Genomic DNA, 21,472 nt, shown 5'->3' on the forward strand with positions numbered 1-21,472 from the left:
AAAATCCCTGCATTGGAGCTTTAAAAAGTACAAATTTAAGATTCACGATTGTATTTGTTACCTCAAATTACACAACAGTACATTTCTTTGATTCCAGTTCCTCAACATTGGAGCAACAACAACAAAGGACAAAAAGAACAACAATGTACAGTAGTTGTTTTAATTGTCAGTTTTCGTAGTCAGAGGGAGTGATTACTTCATAGATGCTTCTGTTGCCTAAAGTTAAACAAAAATTAATGAATATGGTCAAATTGGTTATTTTTGGGCCATGGTTTCAATTTAGTTAAATATTCTGCTAATTAGAGAAATTGTACACAAAACAAACTGACAGACTTTAATGTTAAAGCCTCTATGATAAAGCCTATAGCCGAAGTGTATAGACTCAGTCACCCTATAGTCATCCTCTCAAACCCCCCTCCCCCCCCCCCCCCCCCCCTTTTCCTCTCTCCTCTCGTCCTCTCTTTTCTCGTCCTCCCTTTGGTTGTGTGGGTTTGTGTCCCATTGGTACAATCGTAATTAACCCTTTACGGATTCACGCTCTAGTAAGGCCTGCCACTAATTCTACAACCGGGGACCTGCTCCCCGGAGTTTCTTTTATTTCCCACGTCGCAGGTCCATGGACCCCCAGCTGCGGCTCAATACTGTGACTGCGGACCGGGCCTCTCCATGGAGCACGACCGTGGATTTCTACTACATTACACTATACCACTACACTATACTGTATATTATCTTAACATTCTTTTATTATACCATTATATACTGCATACACACTATTGCTGTACTATATTATATTATCATATACTATCTTACACTATTATATTTGCTGCTATTGTTATTGTTACTACTTGCACTGTATCTCTTTCTGTCTCTCCTCTGTCTGTCTGTCTCTCCCTCTCTCTCTCTTCTTTCCCCCGACACGGTCGAGGCAGAAGGCCGCCACCCTAGAGCCTAGGGTCTGCCTGACGTTTCTTCCAGTTAAGAGGGAGTTTTTCGTTGCCACTGTCGCAAAATTGCTTGCTCAGGGTGGGATGTCGGGTCTCTTCTCTACATGTAAAGTGTCTTGAGACAACTTGTTGTGATTTGACACTTTAATAAAATTGAATTGAATTGAATTGAAATTAAAGGTAGGTTAAGTGATTAAAATAAGTGTTAAATAGCTCTATATTATGATAGTACTTGTTGCTAAGTGTTTGTTCAGTAACAGGAGTCTCCATGTCTCTCCAACTCTTTATTAAACAGAACATGTCGGGATATCAATGTTATCCAATCAGGATTAGGAAAATTGGAAAATTGAAATTGGAAGTGATGACATAAAGAAATGAGCAGACAAAACTGGAACTGGAACACTATATAACATTAAGCTGATAAATGGGTATCTCTCCTGATTGGCTGAAATTTTGTCACTGACCTGAGACTCCTGTGACTGAACAAACACACATGATTACCATATCAGAATATGGATGGTGCTTTAACCTTTTAACAAAAAAAATATCACTTATCCTACCTTTAACTAAAAAAATAATGTTTATTTAAATTAGATTTGATTCAAATTAGACACAGCGGTCCTTGTCAAAACTTAACAAAATGATTGGTTCAAAAACTGACCGTGCTGCAGTTGGCAGTATGCTCCAGCATCACTTTGATTGGTCGTCCGGTACACAGCTGAGACCTGATTGGTTCCCTGAGACTGAATGGGCCTGTAATTAAATACATTTATTCAGAAAACAAATGGAATTAGAAAACAAAATGGAATCCACTGCTGTCATGTTGATGAATAGGCAGAGTATTAATCCACTTACCTAACACAACATGGAGCTGTAAATAAAAGAGGAAAAAGATACATACAGTAAGTTCAAAGTAAATATTTTAAACTTTAAATTACTCCCTTGTATCTTTTATGGAGAGTGATTGTAATCTCAGAGATAGTTTGTTGATATAGTGTTCAGTCATTTACTCAGATTTTACACTTGTAGAATTACTAAATGCCTAAATTGTACTATTCTGATGTAATGCGTTTTACCTTTGTATGTTTTGGATGTACACAGAAGGACCAGCAGGGTGGACAGCAGAATCACAACAAGAAGTCCTAATGCAATAAGTCCCAGGACAAGTGGAGAAATCGGTTCCACAGATGCTGGAGGTTGAGCAGCTTCAGTGCCTGGAACATATAACATAGAACATGGAGGAAATGAGTGATGGAGCTGAATCATTCAGTCAGTCAGTCAGTCACCGGGTCTGTCATATACAGTGGGTTGGTAAGAAAACAACTTAGAAGAATTAAGATTGATGAATTATGAGTCACTCACCACCAAACCACACAAATTGAGGTTCACTGTCCTCAGTGTAATAAACTGGGTCTCCTCTCCCAGCTTTACACACATACCCTCCTGTGCCCATAGGACCATGAATGATGTAGACATTTTCTAAGGTCCCATTCTGGCTACCAGGTAAGAGCTCATGAGTGTGGGTGTTGTCTGATTGTTTAGAAACAGCCCTGTACCAGTAGAACTTCCAGCCTTCAGATGATTCTTTAACTTCACAGCTCAGAGTCCTCAGAGTCACTGAATCTCCAGGTTGTTCTCTCAGAACAGGTTGGGGTTTGGCTGTTGGAAAGCACATTTGTCTGGATTATAAACATTGTTTACTGCTTGACGTGACAAACATGTCTGTTGATGATATTGATATTGATGTTTTAACTCCCGATTTGCAATATTCCGTTGAAACTTTATATGAAATATATTCAGGCTTACCTGACACAGTCAATTTAACAGCTTCACTCCACCCTGTTGAAGACTGCTGGGAATTCTTGGGACGGCCCTTACACATGTAGTTTCCACTGTGATCCACAGAGACATTGTTGATCCTGAGTTCGGCCTGGTTCTGTGGGCTGTATGAGCTTGTTGTGCTCCATTCATACTTCCAGTCGATGGCACCTCTCCGCTGTATCTTACACTTACACTTGAGAGTGATGGTCTCTCCACTGAATATCCACTGAGGCCAACTGGACTGCAGGATCACAACAGACCTGCCCACTTTTTAAATCAAGATGTATACAGTTAGTATGCAAAATGACTGCATATCAGTGAGATTGGTCTGTCTAGAAGTTTGATTCTAAATAGAACAAAACAACACATAAGAGTCTAATAATGGCATGGCCTCCCAGTCCCCGGCCAACCTCTAGTTAACAATAGCAAGTTATATATTAATTTAAATTAAAAATACAGGTGGCATCATCATTTCACTGGTCCGTTTTCGTGGTAACAGACTATTAGCTGTCTACATTGTGAAGACTTATACTGACATACATATGTAAATAGACAACTTGTGCTCAGTTAGTAGTGTTCTATTCTACTTTACACCAAAAGGTGAAGGTGGTTCTGCTATGGGCTAATGCACTAAGGGCAGGAAGGGACTGTGTTCTTGCAATTGTCTGTACAGAGGGGAGAATCACATCCCTGGCTACTGTTGTTACAATCATCATCAGCCATCCTAACCGATCTTATAAAACCATATTCTGGATGGATTGGCCTTCAGCTACACTTTAAACAATATATTATTTAGCCCACTGTATTTATTTTATTTTATAACAAAACAAATTAAATTAATCACCAGTTGTGTCTATGGTGACTGCATCACTGTATTCAGTGTATTGAACTGGTTCTCCTCTCCCTCCTCTGCACCAGTACTTTCCACCTTCAGACACACTGATTGGGCCAGTAGAGTATCGAACACCATCTTGCATGATCAGTGAGTCCTTGTTATGTTGGTACCAGTAGTAGTTCCATTCAGATGAGCCCTCCACAGAGCAGCTCAGTGTAACACTGCCCCGTACAGGTATGTCTGTTTGGTCAGCTTTCAGCATGGCCTTTGATTCATCTGTTCAGATTAGGAGGAACATTTTAAAGTCCTGGAAAAAACTTGGGCTAGCTTGATGAATGAATACACAGGACCACAATGGAAACAATCCCTTGGCGATGGGCTTTTTGGGTTATCCTTTTAGCGTCATTGTATAATCGTACCACTGTACTATATGCAAACTGGTAATAACGTATTCCATCAATAAAAGCTGAAAGCTGCATTGCACATGGGCAGTGCAATTAGCATATGAAGAGAGTGACAAGGGCCATTTTTCACTTTCCCCAAATTTAAGCTGTTTATTAGCGTTTTTGTGAACTCTGTCAAACTGTAAGAGGTGGCGTTTCGGGGTTACTGCGAATGCGTGCCCCACAGGCTATAGGATCTCCTCTGTTGTCACGGTTATAGAATCTCAGGTTATAGAATCTGTACCTTTGGGGCTGCACTGCAGTAGGCCTAAGCACAAACACACAACGCCAAACACAGAACGGCAGAACAGATCAATGCTACTAAGTTATAAAGAAGTTTGATTTAGGGGCTGTGTCCACAGACAGCATTTTATGAGCGGAGGGGCACTTTGGATATCATGTCCATAGCACTCGCACGCAGATTGACACGTGCAATGTTCGAATGAACGTCCTGTTATTAGCACAAATAGCTTAGCTGAAACAACGTTAACACAGACTTCTCATGGTTGTAGTAACCAAATCGAAGTTGGGTCGTAAATTACCGGGTTGACACACACCACACACCAACAGGATGAACTTGAACTATTCATACCGAGTGCATAACCCAAAAGCCTGCATATAGTTTGTATGCCTACATCCCCGGGTATGGAGTAGTCACTATTATTATTATTATTATTATTATTATTATTATTACCCTTATTATTATTATTATTATTATTATTATTATTACCCTTATTATTATTATTATTATTATTATTATTATTATTATTATTATTATTATTATTACAATTATTATTATTATTACCCTTATTATTATTATTATTATTATTAATACTAACAATAATACAACTCTGTCCCTCTCTCTCATACAGTATCTAAGCTACATAACATACCTTTAGAAGACATGGTGATGGTATTGCTGATAGTGATCGTATTGCTAATCTTTGAAAATTGTTGGTCATCTTTGCGCTGACCACGACACTGGTATTCACCATTGGGATTCTCGGAAGCACTTAAAATGTATTCAGGTTCTTCAGTGGAAGTCAGCCTAGTTACTCTATTATACTTCAACCATGTGTACACCCAGTCAGAGGCACTTCCTTCCTGTATAATACACTTCAGAAGAGTCTCTCCAATGATAACCAAAGGCCCTTCACGATGTCTGCTGAGAACAGGAACAGGGGCCTCTGTGGAAGTAGCAAAGTTAAGTTGAGTAATACTTTATTTATCCTTGTGGGTAAATTCATCCACTGCATTTGAGCAACTAACCTAACCTAACCTAACTATTAGGTTAATAGCCACTGAGCAGTGCCTGGACACCAGCTCCAACTCTAAGCTCAGCCTTGCGGTCAAGAGTACTGATATGTCCGTACCATGTCATTTCTCGCACATGGGGAGAACATGTAAATTCCACACAGCAAAACTCCACGCTATGAGACAGCAGTGATAACCATTTATGTAACACCCAGAAGAAATTATGGTTAAATTCAGTTCATTATTATAGACCCATATTTTTCACTTTAGAAAAGTATACCACAAAATATCTACATTTTAAGTTAAAACATTTTATTTTTTTTAAATACATAACTGAAAGCTGAAATTGTACAAATGGTCAATTTGGTTTGTAAAATATTAGTCTTCGGTGTGAATGTTATTAGTGGCTTAAGCCATTGTTTTACAGTTGTCAAAAGGTTGTCATGTAATAGCATACAGTTTGTATAACTCACCAGAGACAGCGATATAAACCTGGTCGCTGTGACGTGTGTAGAATGGTGGAACTGGTGGGTAACAAATGCCGTAACCTGCGCAGAATGGTGGGTTTACTCCTTCACAACAGTACATGCCACTCATTGAGACACTGGAGGGGCTGAATGTGTGGATTGGCCGACTTGTCGTTGCCCACAATGTCTCTTCGATGTACCAGTTGGTGTAGGTGTAGGTCCATGGAGCTCTACCGTATCCCACAGTACAGGTGAGGGTCACCCTATTTGATGTCAGTACGCGTCTTCTGTCAGATGTCAGCATTATATCTGTTATTTAAGACAGAGAAATATAAAATAGAACTGTGTAACTATTGAGCCTCGTATTTCTCCCAACTTCTAAAACTGAAACACAACAAGGGTATACCCGCTGTATACCCGTTGTTCTTGTCAGAGTAGGCTACTCGTTGGTCACATTGTCCTGGAATAGACATAAATGGGCATAAATGGGAGACAGACTGACCCAAGGATGCACCACTTAACCCATTTAGACCTGTTGTTTGAATCCTGAAAATTAACAATTTTGGACATATGAGGTTTCCACCCGACAGAGATTAACATATATGTATTTTTCTTTTTGACGTTTTTCGGAAAACTGAAATTTAGAAGGCGTTTTTAGAATCGGTCTCAGGTCTAAATGGGTTAAGACAATAGCCTAGTAATAGCGAGCTGTGAATTACTGAAAGTACTGAAAGTAAAAGTACACATTTAGTAGAATGTCCCATTTCACAACTTTCCAAATGTATATAAACTAGAGGTCCGGGGGGCTCTAGCGAGGGCTCGCTTATTTTGGGGTTCCAAAATCGTGTGATAAAAATTTCCCCCAAAAAAGGTTAAAAGTTTTGTTTTAATTAAAAAAGAAAAAATATATATATATACATGGGGGACCCCCTGGGGATGAAGCTGGTTGCTTGTTTCTGGCGCACATCTGGCAACCTGACCTGTCTGCTTGTCTGCCCTCCAACGTGGCAACCCAGACTGCCGAGTCGGTGTTGTTGTTAGCGGCTGCTTTAAGACACTGGCGTGTTTTAATGTTTTGTGTGGGATGTGCATGACATATTAGCATGAGTGTGATAGAGAGTCATGAGCAAATTGTGAAAGCAACGGCGGGGGTTGAAGCGAAGTGGTCGCATCGCGTGCTGCTATGATTAGCTCTTTGTTTTTTCATGAAGCTGCCCACACATGCGTTTCCAGCAAGGTGAAAGATGATCCCTCAAATTGCAACCTAACTGCGACCTAACTGCAGAGGCACTCCGCGCATGGGCAGCTCTGCCAATTGTATTATAGGATGCTTTGAAAATAGCTCACTTTGAAAATATCTCACAACACATTGCATTGTGAGCTTGTAGATCGGCTATTTTCAAATAGCTTAAGTATAGGGCTGAAGTGGTCAATGCATGTTTTGTGATATTAATCAAAATCTACAAAGTAACTAGTAACTAAAGTTGTCAAATATTGTAGTGGAGTGAAAAGTACAATATTTGCCTCTGATAGTGGAGTAGTAGAAGTAGAAGTATTGAAAATTGTAAATACTCCTGTAAAGTAAAAAATCCTCTAAAGTGTACTTAAGTACAGACAGTACTTGAGTAAATGTACTTAGTTACTTTACACCACTACAAGTTTGAAGTCGATTAGTCAGACCAGTTATACGCGGTAAAGATACACACACACAGATTTGGGTTATGTATAAATAGAAACATAATACATAATAGTAAACTGACAGACTGACATTCATGGAAACAGACACACTTACATACAGTACGTAATAATTGAGAGGATAAAATATGTAACAGCTTGAAATATGATCTTGACAGAGTGAATAAAGAGAATAGATTAAAAAAAACAATCTTCACCTTGACTGTATCCATAGGAGACGAAGATACTCAGCACTGAAACATATTTGATGAGACAATATCAAAGCATAAATATCGATATTTTTATTATTCATAATGAACACAATATCAGCATAGGCAGCTACTGTACAGTTGGCCCAAGTTCAATAATAACAAAAAAAATCTATTCTGCTAATGTTTTATTAATATATCAGTGGTTAAGGATGTTTTACTAAAATAGACAGGATTGCCGAGCAATGTTGTTAATCGGTAAGCTAATTTACAAAAACAAACGTTTTTATGGAAGCGAATAGATGCCATAAGGCAAATGAAATGGCAAATTCAAACATTCTATTGAAATAAGAAAAAGGCTTTTTAATCTTCAGGAAATTAACGATTTTTTTAAGACAAAAATAAATGTAAAATTCAATAGCGTTTACATTTTATCTACAGATGTGCTCATTCTATAACGGAATTAAAACGATAAATAAAAGATCATTTGATTTTAATTTTCAAAGAATGCCACGCTAAATAGTGGACAATATTAAAATGAAAATGCAATTTTGAAAATAGAAATTAAATAAGAGAAAAGCTTTATAATCTTTAGATTTGAGACAAAAATGTTATGCGATAACAATTAATTACAATTAATTTTCAGGTGTGCTCATTCTATGACAGAATTAAATTAATACATAAAAGGTCATTTGATTTATTTTATTTTTTAAATGGCCCGCTAAACAATATTAAAATGAAGGCTAATGTTTTTTAATCTTTAAGCTAATAAATGCAATCGCATTTACATTTCTTCTCCAGGTGTGCGACAAGCATTTCTCTTATTTAATTAACTTTTTTATTAGCATTTAGATTTTAATATTGTCCAAATCTTTTTTTGTAGTTTTTTGAAAATTTAAAATCAAATAATATTTCATTTAACAATTGAAATCTGTCATAGAATGAGCAATAAATCTATTGCATTTTCATTTCAATAACGTCACAAAAATCCCATGACATCCTGAAAATTAAAAATAATTTCTCTTATTGAAATTGAATTTTTGAATTTGCCATTTAATTTGAATTATTGCATCTATTCGCTTCTATACGTTTTGCAGCTTGTAGCTATAATCATAATGTGCAAAAATCTATAAATCAATCAATCAATCAATGAATTGTGGAATGCTTTAGGAGCGAACGGACAGTAGAGGCTGTCTCTGTACTGTATATGATGATGTGAGGTGACTAGCATCATCATCATCACTGTTATACTTTGGTACATTTTTGGGGTTGGTATTGCTAATACTAATTTAAAATATTGTTTAAATTATAAATCTACCGCAAGGTGAAAACATTGGTTGATAATGGTATCCTAAAAAACAACTACAACATTGATTACATTGACATGTTTTACTATTCAAACTTAACTTAACTTAACGTAGCAGCTTAACTTTAATAAAATATTGTTCTTTAAGATTAGTAATATTAGTGATATACTCACAGAGGAGACGGCAGGGCAAGGTGTGCCACATCCTGTCCTGTGATGAATGACTCTGAAAAACCTTTCTACTCCCTATTCACTATGAACATACAGTAGCTACTGTACACTGCAGTGTGAGAAGGTGGTGGGGAAGGGGATGACAGAATGGTATACTTCATGCCATGACCTCATATCTGTCTTTAAGAGATTAATATCTCCTTTTCCTTCCTCTTTTTTTGGAAGAGAGACTGAAATAAAGATGCCTCATTCTTGTTCTAGCATGAGAGCAGCATTCACCAAAACAACTACGAAAGCATCAACTTGTTTGGTTCTACTGTACGTCTCTCCATTCCTGAGATATGACCGATTATGTCATTATGACCATGACCTTGGCGTTAACCTTTTTAACCCTCCCAAAACAAGACTGGGACATACCCAGTTTGACGTGACCACATGGTGAATGCACTTTATTCACAATGGCATTAATATTTACAAGAACACTGACAAATAATGCCTTTTAAATTAAAATGACTACTATTGATTTTGAAATCTGATAGCTTCTGATAACTTCAGTTATCAGAGTTTTTTCAACAGACAGACCCTGTTCTTGACAGCCAGCCACAAAGACATCACTTGTATTTTTATTGTTTCCAATATGTATTTTGTGTTGAGTACTGACATTTAATAATTTCGTATTTGTAATTGTATTTGTTTGTATGTTTTTATGTGGACCCCAAGAAGACTAGCTAGTTGCTATGGCACCAGCTAATGGGGATCCTTAATAAAATAAAATAAAACCAAATATGCCTTCCAACACACAAAAACACGTCATGGTTTGGAATCTGAACACCAACAAAATATAATGTGGGGAGTGACTCAGCATGAAATAACACTGCCACTGGATTTGCCCTAGCAGCATATCAATGGCTTCCTGTTTACTGTTTAGTACTCGGCAAGCCTACAACTACTTTTAACCACTTACAATGGTCTTCAACAGGGGGCGGGGTCCCTGCTTCATCTCTCTCTCTCAGGGGGTCCTTGGCCTGAAAAACATTAAAGATCCCTGCTCTAAACAGACCCGAGTTGCAACTGTACTCGGTATGCTCATCACTCAAGCTTGTAGATTTATTCAAGGAACGTTCCCCCCCAGAATAGGGATGTCGTGGTTCAAGAGGCAGAACCACAGTAGCCTCGCGTGGCCAGACAATATGGCAGATTTGTCTGGAACCAGGCTAGAACCACATGCTAATGAGAAGAATGATGCAGAGTCACGCTGAAGAGAAACTGTATTTGTCTCATCAACAACTGCATAGCAATGGTGAAGAAAGGGAACTTGGAAAGACCCAGTCTAACCACACACATTTCACAAGATGTTTATAGCCAACAGAACTGAGAAAAACAAAGAAGGAACTAGAATATCAACCATATATGAACATGCAGTGGTTGACACATTCACAACCCCATTACTCGAGTCAAAATATAGATACTACAGATTCCACTACAAAAATGGTCATATATGGTCACCACCTCCACACACAGGAGGTTGGGGGGAGGGGTGGCACAGCCTCTGTACAGCTGAGGAGGCAGTCTTCACTGCTCACTCTGTTGGAAATCTTATGAATAAAGTGTACCCTGTAAAAACTGTCAGGCCTACATGTAGGAACAGGCACCCTTGTCTACCTACACGTAGCTATCTCAGGTATGAGGAATGAATGATATAAGAGATACAAGAGGCGTTTATTTGTCATTCCCTCGTACAGGTACAAGCAGAGAAATGTTGGGACATGGTCCGCAAGATTGTGCAACAGCAGAAATACAATATACAACAAGATAATGATGTGTGCATTAATAAAATAACATAAAATACAGAAAGAAATAAGATAAGATAAAAAAAGAAGGAAAACAAAGTTTATAGGTTAAGATGCACTCTTTAAAACACTCTTATCTGCAACGTGGAATATGCAACAGAGAATGTGAGAATCTGGGAGTTAATAGATTCCACAGTAAAGTATAGCCTACACATATACGGAGATCTGTGCAAATAAAGACAAACCTGATATAAATCAAGTATCCTTATCTATGTATCGATGTACAAGTAACAGTGTAGGCTAAGTTTGTTTGTTTTGTTCTTCCTTTTTTGTCAGTTTTTCCATGTCCGTGTTTAAGACTATGATAGCCACACGGGGAAAAACGCTTCCTATGCTTTGAGTCCCTAGCTGGGAGAAAGAGGGGGAAAAAAATCCCCCTGGTCGTAACTTGAGTCACACGATCCAAGGCATTATTTATTTCCTCTTCACTCCACGCCCTTGGTCCAAGTGGCATTCAGTCAGGAACCTGTGTAACCGGTTTAGAATTTGGTATCAAACTGCACAACTCTAGCCCCACCATTATATTCTATATATGCTGTGTAGCTGGTGAGTGCATGTCTCCGGGCATGTACATCATTTGGAGCAGGAATGTCGTCCCCATATTTTTCCTTCCAAGTCAGTGCACTGTGAAATCATCGATGTGGATTTATTTCTATATTTTCCTGGTGATATGGACCAGATGCTACAACACATCTGTGGCAGGTAACATTCATTTATAAGTTTCATATACAACTTTTCAAAGTTATTTATAGCTGTTACAACACAACTGTAGCAGGTAATGTTGTTATACGTTACATATACAACGTATATGTTAATTGCAGCTGCCACAACAGATCTCCGGCAGGTAATGTTAAGTTATACTTAACATACAGTATATTTCAACCCATAGGGTTTTTGACTAAAATAAATCCCCCAAATGTAAAAACAGTTTGCTCCGTTTATAACAGAACATCATGCAGATCTGGTTCACAAAACAAACAACATAATTTCTGCACTGTTCTCGTCAATGAGGCTGACAGACACTGGATGGGGATGGTCTCAGTCAAACAACACAACACAGATTAGTGAGGTGCAGATAGCAAACAACATAGCCTGCAGTGTGCCCCAGGGCTATGCTCCCACATGCATGTGGGAGCATACCACTTCAAAAATCCTCCATCAGTATTATGTCAGCACTATTTGTGTCTGTCTATAATATACATTATATTGGCACCCAATATTTCCCGGGTTGTTGAATGTGTGGAATAGGCACAAAGTATTCAGAGGCCAGTCTATCACGTCAGTCAGTCATCAATGATGTCAGTATTGTGATGTCAGTCTCCTTTTATGTTTCTGAACTGATTTACAGAAGTGTTGATGCTAAACTACAAGTAGCTCTCTGTGAAATAAAAGCTACTGTTTCAATTTAAATAATTTACAATTTAGGCATTTAGTAAACACTCCTGTCCGTACACGATTGGAGTAAATAAATGTGTTTTCTTTAGAAAATGCTACCAAAAGTAATTAGGATATCAGGTAGGCATGAACCTGGCATATCTCTAAATAACACAATATCTACAGTAAATAACATACTTAGCATCTCTGAACAAGCATACAGCATACTGTACATCTAAATAAAGATTCAAAATTAAAGAATAATATCACTTCACTAATGTCATTTTGTTTTGATAAGGAGATGAAGCGGTGATCTGGTCCTCCCAGGTCGTGCTGGCCAAAGTGGGGGATGATGTCATTCTTCCTTGCCACATTAAGCCGCCTGTCAATGCTTCAATGATGACAGTGGTGTGGTCAAGACCCGACCTGAAGCCAGAATATGTGCATGTCCTCCAAGATGGACGTGTCATTTCTCACTCTAACAACCAGTTGTACAAACAGAGGACGTCCCTGTTTGCTGAGGAGCTGCCTCATGGCAACATCTCATTGAAGCTGTTCAGGATGCAGCTCTTGGACATGGGGACGTTCCAGTGTTTCGTACCGTACCTTCACAGCAGCTGTTGGGTCCAGCTCATTATTGGTAAGGTTTAATGGTCAAAACATGGATGGGAAAAAAACAAGGGAGGAAATAGTAGGACAATATAGATTTCATTATACTGATTTTTTTTATCAAGACAGAGATAGACCGACCGACCGACCGACCGACCGACCGACGCATTGTGAGCTTGTAGATCTGCTATTTTCAAAAGATTTTCATACATGTTATACATTTGAAAACATTTGAAGTGGGACATTCTTCATAATGAGTACTCTCTACTTTTGGTACTTTAAGTACATTTAAGTACAATAGATCTGCTATTTAAAAAAAACATCTTGCTTCTGGGGGTCCTTGGAACAAAACATTTTGAGGTGGGAGTCCACGGCCAAATACGTATCTAAAAATGTTTTTTAAATCCTAACAGTATGTTGCTATATCAGTGGTGCTCCAACTTTTCCATGTCAAGGACCCCCAAAATGATATGTATTTGGCCGCCGGCCCCCATCTCAAAATATGGGACCCCCATGAAGCACAGATCGGACAAAAACTCTTGCTTTAAAACATTTGTTTTAAAAAAGAAATAGCAGATCTACACGCTCATAGCGCGGCACAGTACACGCTCTGTGCCGTGCTATGAGCTTGTATATCTATATATTTTTTGAATAGCCAAAGAAATCTAAAATGACACAAGATGCATTTCCGGTCTAAATAATACTAATATATATATATATATATATTTATTTTTTAAGAACAGCGTCTGAACAATATCCTGTTATTGACCCACGTGCATACATGCACTAAGCAGGGCTCTAGTTCTGAACTCCCAGCCACGCTTCTTGATACCACAAGCACAGTCACAAACAAACTGCCACCAGCTAACGCACATCAGGAAGTGGCAGAGGACCTGGACAAAGGTCTCTCACTATAACCTCGTGTCACCATGCTTTCCTCCGTGATGAAGTGTGAGCAGTGTGATCCGGTCTAGGCTACACCTACTCTAGAAAGAAAAAAGTAGTTTCTGGTAGTTTAGTCTTGCTAGTTGCGCTACGAGTTTGAATAAAAGATGGATATACCAAACGATTATTATACCAAAATGAAACGAAACGATTATACCAAACTAAACAAATTATAATACCTCTGGCTGAGGGGAATCATTTTGGAGGAGCATAGGCGCTCTTGATTTCCCTTAATTGTTTCCGCGGTGTCCGCCTGATGCTGCAAAGTTGTATCTGCTCAAGATCGGATCTGAGACCTGCAGGAGTTGATAGCCTTATCTAGGGATCTGAGGGGGTTATCATCACAGACACCTGTGCTCGATCCCACTGATTACACATAGGCATGCACCTCAGAGATCAACAACCAAATTTGCCCTCTCTCTGTTCAACAGGCTCTCCTTTCTTTTTTCTTAATTTTTTATCCCATGATTTCAACAGGCTCTCCTGCATCTCCCACAGAGGAACCTCAGAGTCAGCAGAGTAAGTATTACACCTCAGTTAAGAAATGATCTCATCAGACATTGAGTCAATGACAGTTTATAGATGGGTAGGGAATCAAACTGAAATTTGTAGATTTAAAAGTAAATTTACTACCTTTCCATACTATGTATGGACAATGATGTTTTATGTGTAGAATATTACCCCATTTAATGCTGTTCCTGTGTTGTACAGACAGACAGAGACTGAGCAGGACCAAAAGCCTGTGTAAGTAGACTGCTGTGTGATTGATTGATTGATTGATGTACTTTTATTTAGTAAGACATGAGAATCACAGTACATGGAAGTACAAATTCACAATACAAGGTCTACTAAACTGGAAGACTCATTAAGCACGCAGCTTGTTTAAGATGAGAACCCCATGCACACAAATCATGATGACATATAAGAGACAGACAGATATACACACTACTATACAGAATGTCATACAATCAGCTTTCAGGTTACTGGTATGAAGAGAGAAAAGAAATATATACAAAAGAGGAAAATGAAGGAGGGGGGGGGTAGGTGCCGGGGGGTAGGTGCCGTAGGTGTGTACTTACACCACTCACATTTGGTGTGTGTGTGTGTGTGTGTGTGTGTGCGTGCGTGCGTGCGTGTGTGTGTGTGTGTGTGTGTGTGTGTGTGTGTGTGTGTGTGTGTGTGAAATATAAGTTATTAATATAATATGTGCTGCTATTGTTGTTGCAGCACCATTGTCTAATTCTAGTGAAAAAGATGATGGTGAGTATGCTTGTTTTTACTGTATGTGTAACACATTGATTGTGTTGGTATGTCATTCCTGCAAAAGTTTAAATCTGCCAATTTAAATATTTGTGGAAATGTTTCCATTGCGATGCGACGCATTGTGAGCTTGTAGATCTGCTATTTTCAAAAGATTTTCATACATGTTATACATTTGAAAACATTTGAAGTGGGACATTCTTCATAATGAGTACTTTCTACTTTTGGTACTTTAAGTACATTTTGATACCAATACTTGTGTAGTTTTACTTGTTTTTTTTTCATTTCTTTCAGTGGTACTGCCTGTCGTCGGAACACTCGGTGGACCAATTGCAGTAGGCCTAGGGATTATGTCTGTCATTATGATTATGATTGTCATCATGGTGGTATTAAAACGGACATGTTGGAAAAGGCAGGCGTCACATGGTAAGTCTTTTTTTTTGTTTAATTAATAGATTTTTCAAATCTATTGATATATCCATCTATCTATGTATTTAAATTATATTGATAGCAATGTGGGGATCAAAATGATTAGTGTCTCCACACTGACCAATAGATCTGAAAAAGATCTGACCAATCAGTGCCTCACATGTCAACTTTTACAGAATATACAAAACAGCCTCCTTCAAATCTAAAAGTGATGGGAGTGCATGCGTGTGTGTGTGTGTGTGTGTGTGTGTGCGTGTGTGTGTGTGTGTGTGTGTGTGTGTGTGTGTGTGTGTGTGTGCTAGCATGTGTGTGTGCGTGTGGTACGAGTCTGCATGCATGTAACTTTTGACTGTGTGTGAGTGCATGAATTACATCTATAAGTAGTATACGCAAGTATAGGTGATAATATAATCCATATTTCATATTGTTTCAGATGTAGAAATGTCCTCCCAGGGTGAGAAACTTTAAATTCAATTTATTGATTACAGTAATGATTATTTTTTTTATGGAGTTAACATTATGTGTAATATGCAACCTTTCCCCCTATTGAAGATAAACTTCTGCCGGAGAATAGGAATGAAGGTAAGTACAATAGCTATGATGTACTTGGATGCACACCACACTAAAGAACAGCAATCATTAGAGCAAATCTGCAGTAAAATCTATTTCTGCCTAAGCATTGTGTTGACCAAGTTGGTTAACCCATTAAGACCGGGGACGCATCTGTGTAATTTTTTGATTTCTTTGGCTATTCAAAAATAGCAGATCTACAAGCTCATAGCGCAGCACTCGGTGTCGCGCTATGAGCTTGTAGATCTGCTATTTAAAATAAATCTTGCTTCTGGGGGTCCCTGGAACAAAACATTTTGAGGTGGGAGTCCGCGGCCAAATACGTATCTAAAAATGTTTTTTAAATCCTAAACAGTATGTTGCTATATCCAACACTATATCAGTGGTGCACCAACTTTTCCATGTCAAGGACCCCCAAAATGATATGTATTTGGCCGCCGGCCCCCATCTCAAAATAGGTTGTTTCAGGGACCCCCATGAAGCACAGATCGGACAAAAACTCTTGCTTTAAAACATTTATTTTAATTTTTATAGCAGATCTACACGCTCATAGCGCGGCACAGTACACGCTCATAGCGCGGCACTGCCGTGCTATGAGCTTGTATATCTGCTATTTTTTGAATAGCCAAAGAAATCTGAAATGACACAAGATGCATTTCCGGTCTAAATAATACTAATATATATATTTTTTTTTTTAAGAACGGCGTCTGAACAATATCCTGTTATTGACCCACGTGCATACAGGCATTAAGCAGGGCTCTAGTTCTGAACTCCCAGCCACGCTTCTTGATACCACAAGCACAGTCACAAACAAACTGCCACCAGCTAACGCACATCAGGAAGTGACAGAGGACCTGGACAAAAGTCTCTCACTATAACCTTGCTTTACCATGCTTTCCTCCGTGATGAAGTGTGAGCAGTGTGATCCGGTCTAGGCTACACCTACTCTAGAAAGAAAAAAGTAGTTTCTGGTAGTTTAGTCTCGCTAGTTGCGCTACGAGTTTGAATAAAAGATGGATATACCAAACGATTATTATACCAAAACAAAACGAAACGATTATACCAAACTAAACAAATTATAATACCTCTGGCTGAGGGGAATCATTTTGGAGGAGCACAGGCGCTCTTGATTTCCCTTAATTGTTTCCGCGGCATCCGCCTGATGCCGCGAAGTTGCATCCGCTCAAGATCGGATCTGAGACCTGCAATCTGAAGGGGTTATCATCACAAACACCTGTGCTCGATCCCACTGATTACACAGACATGCATGGATGTGGTTACCTTTAGGGTCAGAGATCAACAACCAAATTTGCCCTCTCCCTGATCAACAGGCTCTCCTTTATTTTTTATCCCATGATTTTATAATCCTATTTTTTCACCCAGTGCCAATGCCTCAGCTTGTATTCCTGGGCGCTACTCTCCCTCTGCCAGCCTGCGGAGAGCCCCGAACTGAGCACATACTATCAACAGGCTCTCCTGCATCTCCCACAGAGGAACCTCAGAGTCAGCCAGTGTCGTATGGTGACTTCTAACGTTGACCGGGCCCGAATCTTAACCCCCCCCCCCGGTTCGCACAACAACGGCTGATAAGTCTATTGAGAATTACTGAGCCATTCCGGGTGGAAAACGGAACGCTCGTCCCAAAACACACTGCCCCATTTTTTTCGCGGACCGAGGCCGCCGGTTTAGACGTGGGGCAGGGTGTTTCAGGACGACGGTTCTTCTTCTATTACATTTCTGAATGGAGAGGTGCTCGTCTCTGCGCAATGGAGAACCGGTTTGACGGAGAAACTGGTTTTCTAATGGCCACTCATTAACAATTCGGCCGAATGCAAATGAGCCCCATTTGAAAACAAAAGGCGACTTAAAGGGTGAGGGGCTGCTAATGTTGTTATGTTGATTTTTTGTTTTTTTTCCCTCTGGCGGATCTTGCCCCTACACAGGGGCAAGCAGGGTTCACACAGACCTGGCCATGGCCTCGTTGAGTAAGTATTACACCTCAGTTAAGAAATGATCTCATCAGACATTGGTATTTTATTCCTTCACTGGAAGAGTCAATGACAGTTTATAGATGGGTAGGGAATCAAACTGAAATTTGTAGATTTAAAAGTAAGTTTACTACCTTTCCATACTATGTATGGACAATAATGTTTTATGTGCAGAATATTACCCCATTTAATGCTGTTCCTGTGTTGTACAGACAGACAGAGACTGAGCAAGACCAAAAGCCTGCGTAAGTAGACTGCTGTGTACTTACACCACTCACATTTGGTGTGTGTGTGTGTGTGTGTGTGTCTGTGTGTGTGTGTGTGTGTGTGTGTGTGTGTGTGTGTGTGTGTGTGTGTGAAATATAAGTTCATATGTGCTGCTATTGTTGTTGCAGCGCCATTGTCTAATTCCAGTGAAAAAGATTATGGTGAGTATGCTTGTTTTTACTGTATGTGTAACACATTGATTGTGTTGGTATGTAATTCAGTCATTCCTGCCAAATCTGCCAATTTAAATATTTGTGGAAATGTTTCCATAATAGTTTAATATTGCCCAAATCATGTTGTTTCTGTGTTGTACAGTCCTATCGAAGAGGAGTGTAAGCCTGAGGAGTGTAAGTACACCCATGTTTGTGTGTGCGTGCCTGCGTGCGTGCGTGCGTTAACAGAGTGAATCATAGCAGAGTGATTCATAGCTTGAATGTCATTTATAGTTAATAAACAGATGAACAAATACAAATCTATAGACCTCCATGGTGCATATAGCAAAAGTGTAAAATGTGACCTGCTGTATGAGCCCATATATGCTGCATTCACACTAGCAGCTATAAAAGCTACAAAACAACCACGCATAGCCAACGACACTTCTGCCGAAATGCCTTTGAACGATGCGCAACGGGCTTGTTGACATCCAAAAAAAGTCCAAAAAGTGAGAACAATATAAAGGAAATATAGGCTTTGATTAAAAAGAACAGGGAACAGGCTGTATATAATTATACAATTATAAAAATCAAAATAATTAATTATTCCCCCATTACAAGCAGTATAATGTACTTAGCATATTGATTAACATGGAGCATATTGAAAACATGTACAGCGTGCACATGTGTATGTATGTGTTAGTATGAGTGTTGTTATCGAAGAATTCTATTCCACTCAGGGTGAAGTTCGCCTTTAAGTTTTACTACCGTATAAGGAGATCAGAGCCTGGCCCCCACACCTCCAGTCTCTTCTCTCCCCGTGTACTCCTTCTTTCTCCTTTACACCTGACACAACGACACAACACTGTCAGGTGTAAAGGAGTGTCTGGTGCCTCCATTTGTGTCAGAGGAGACGTGGTTGTCTACACCCCCCACTGACCAATAGTTAACGTTAGGGAAGACAGTCAAGACACTGAGGAAAAATGCATGGAGGGGTCACTCTTGACATTTTGTCACATGACCCCCACAAACAGGTCCAGGCTCAAAATTCGTAGGTGAGCATCTATATACAATCAATAGAGAGTGGTGGTATTAACACACAGATACAAATTCAGAGCTAAGTGATTTGCATGGCATTCAAAAATGAATGATGTTTCCAAACGATTTCATACACGTAACTAAATTAACATTCGGTAACATCTGAAAAATGCGGTCTGGCCTTTGCCACCAGGGCCCCTACGTTTTGAAATGACCATCACACTTTCATACAGTATATTCCCTTATTTGATAATTAACATAAACAGTCCTCTTATCTATTTCATGGTTAATATACATCATCACACTTCTAAAGTGGTTCTTTCTGTCAACTGACATTTTCCCTACAAACACTTAACAACCGTTTGCATGGTGTTCACAGAGACAACATGGAGAACAAACAGAGGATTCTGGACAACTGTTACAGGAAAAGAAAAAGGGTCTGTGATCATTTGCGCTCCAATCAGTGAAGCTGCTGGGACTATACATTGTATCTTGCTACTTTTCTAAGGTTAGATGGTGTCTACAGGTCTACCACCAGCAGATCCTGTGCCATGCTATTTAAAAGATGTTATGGGAAATTACTAGTTTTAATACTCTGCAACAGTTACAGTATGTGGAATGGGTTACCTGCAAGCTAAGAAGTCCATTAGCTCTATTGTTAACTTTAAGTCCTCCCTAAAGAGCTGCCCGAATAGCGGCTGTTGCGAAATGCATCTTATAACCATATTATTTATATAGCATTTATTTTGTTTGTTTGTCTGTTCTCTACTAGCTCACAACATGTCGCAGCCACAATAATCTTATGAACTGTATTGAATTTGAACTGAAATTATACTGTATAACTGTATATTCTGGCTATAGAGCATTGAATGATTCAGGCCCAAACTACAGTTCTGATCTTGTGCTGCACCTTGAACCATCCCTCTCAAGTTATATGGGACATAATCTGCTTTCTGTCCCCATAATCTGAACTAAACAGAATCATCTGTGTTCTGATTTTATGCACCACATATCTGGAATAAACTCCCAGAAAACGGCTCAGTTTTTTGTTTGCCAATGCCTTTTACTGATATTCTTTATTCCTGTGCAGCACTGCAACTTTATTCTTATTCTTTTCTATTCTTTTAACTTGAATTGTATTCAAATGTCCTTTTATAATGTGCTTTTTTTATATAATGTCTATTACTCTGTTAGTAACGTTTTGTGTAAAGCACTTTGAATTGGCTGGTTGTTGAAATGTTCTATATAAATAAACTCGCCGTGCCTTACCATTTGAAACATAACACTTTATTTACCAGTTATTGTTTTACTCAGATAGGACTGTAGACATATGACTAAAGGAAGAGATGGCTTGTAGCAGACTGAACACTGTGGTTTATACAAAACAATGTACTGTACCACCTATTGGGTAACTCCAGTACTACAACATAATATGCGTAGACAGTGGTGGAAAGTAACAGTACATTTACTTAAGTACTGTACTTAAGTACAATTTTGAGGTATATGTGCTTTACTTGAGTATATCCAATGTCCAATACTTTTACTTCTACTCCACTTAATCTCGGATCCAAATAATGTACTTTTACTCCACTACATTTAGTTTAGTTTTATTTGAAAACTTTAGTTACCGGTTACTTTGTAGATTTTGATAATTATTACAAAACATACATTAACCACTTCAGCCCTATACATTTCGGCCATTTGAAAAATATCTCACAATGCGACGCATTGTGAGCTTGTAGATCTGCTATTTTCAAAAGATTTTTATACATTTGAAAACTTGAAATGGGACATTCTGCATAATGAGTACTTTTACTTTTGGTACTTTAAGTACATTTTGATGCCAATACTTTTGACTCAAGTAAG

General features: G+C 38.8%; 2 protein-coding genes and 1 long non-coding RNA gene across 5 annotated transcripts; 1 reads left to right on the forward strand and 2 right to left on the reverse strand.

Annotated features, from left to right (window-relative positions):
• Nucleotides 1-99: 99 nt before the first annotated feature.
• LOC308101945 (immunoglobulin superfamily member 10-like) lies at nt 100-5,045 on the reverse strand. Its single transcript, XM_080451495.1, has 8 exons — nt 4,937-5,045; nt 3,610-3,876; nt 2,751-3,032; nt 2,307-2,603; nt 2,021-2,158; nt 1,800-1,815; nt 1,606-1,697; nt 100-216 (listed from the first exon to the last, which is right to left on the reverse strand). Exons 1-8 carry the CDS (start codon nt 4,947-4,949, stop codon nt 167-169), a joined length of 1,155 nt encoding a protein of 384 aa, XP_080307621.1. The 5' UTR covers nt 4,950-5,045; the 3' UTR covers nt 100-166.
• Nucleotides 5,046-5,130: 85 nt separating this feature from the next.
• Nucleotides 5,131-9,228, reverse strand: LOC308102007. The gene is made up of 4 exons (XR_013934602.1): nt 9,128-9,228; nt 7,657-7,692; nt 5,771-6,073; nt 5,131-5,230 (listed from the first exon to the last, which is right to left on the reverse strand). It is a non-coding gene; the product is annotated as an uncharacterized lncRNA (long non-coding RNA).
• A 2,227-nt stretch (nt 9,229-11,455) lies between these two features.
• On the forward strand, nt 11,456-20,871 carry LOC308101915 (uncharacterized protein). 3 transcript variants are annotated; one of them, XM_080451461.1, is made up of 13 exons: nt 11,456-11,676; nt 12,647-12,988; nt 14,380-14,421; nt 14,614-14,646; nt 15,130-15,162; nt 15,457-15,588; nt 16,025-16,045; nt 16,144-16,173; nt 18,105-18,146; nt 18,362-18,394; nt 18,545-18,577; nt 18,732-18,763; nt 19,986-20,871. In XM_080451461.1, the coding sequence occupies exons 1-13, from the start codon at nt 11,529-11,531 to the stop codon at nt 20,049-20,051; spliced, it is 987 nt and encodes a 328-aa protein (XP_080307587.1). In that variant the 5' UTR covers nt 11,456-11,528; the 3' UTR covers nt 20,052-20,871. The 3 variants fall into 3 exon arrangements, with proteins under 3 accessions (XP_080307587.1, XP_080307588.1, XP_080307589.1); XM_080451462.1 differs by having other exon boundaries at nt 12,650-12,988; XM_080451463.1 differs by lacking the exons at nt 18,362-18,394; nt 18,545-18,577; nt 18,732-18,763; nt 19,986-20,871 and having other exon boundaries at nt 17,545-18,325.
• The last annotated feature ends 601 nt before the right edge of the window (nt 20,872-21,472 follow it).

The sequence above is a fragment of the Gymnoscopelus braueri genome (assembly GCF_963280865.1).
Source record: "Gymnoscopelus braueri genome assembly, chromosome: 15".
Lineage (NCBI taxonomy): Eukaryota > Metazoa > Chordata > Actinopteri > Myctophiformes > Myctophidae > Gymnoscopelus > Gymnoscopelus braueri.

Bases quoted from the DNA above. Each gene is read 5' to 3' on its own strand.
- LOC308101945 (XM_080451495.1), bottom strand. The intron at 3,033-3,609 runs GTGATTAATTTA...TGATTTAAAAAG, and splicing joins AGTCACCATAGACACAACTG to TGGGCAGGTCTGTTGTGATC. The intron at 217-1,605 runs GTCAGTTTTTGA...GTTTAACTTTAG, and splicing joins ATACTGCCAACTGCAGCACG to GCAACAGAAGCATCTATGAA.
- LOC308101915 (XM_080451461.1), top strand. From the start codon at position 11,529: ATGTCTCCGGGCATGTACATCATTTGGAGCAGGAATGTCGTCCCCATA. The intron at 14,422-14,613 runs GTAAGTATTACA...TGTGTTGTACAG, and splicing joins GGAACCTCAGAGTCAGCAGA to ACAGACAGAGACTGAGCAGG. The intron at 18,578-18,731 runs GTGAGTATGCTT...TGTGTTGTACAG, and splicing joins TTCCAGTGAAAAAGATTATG to TCCTATCGAAGAGGAGTGTA.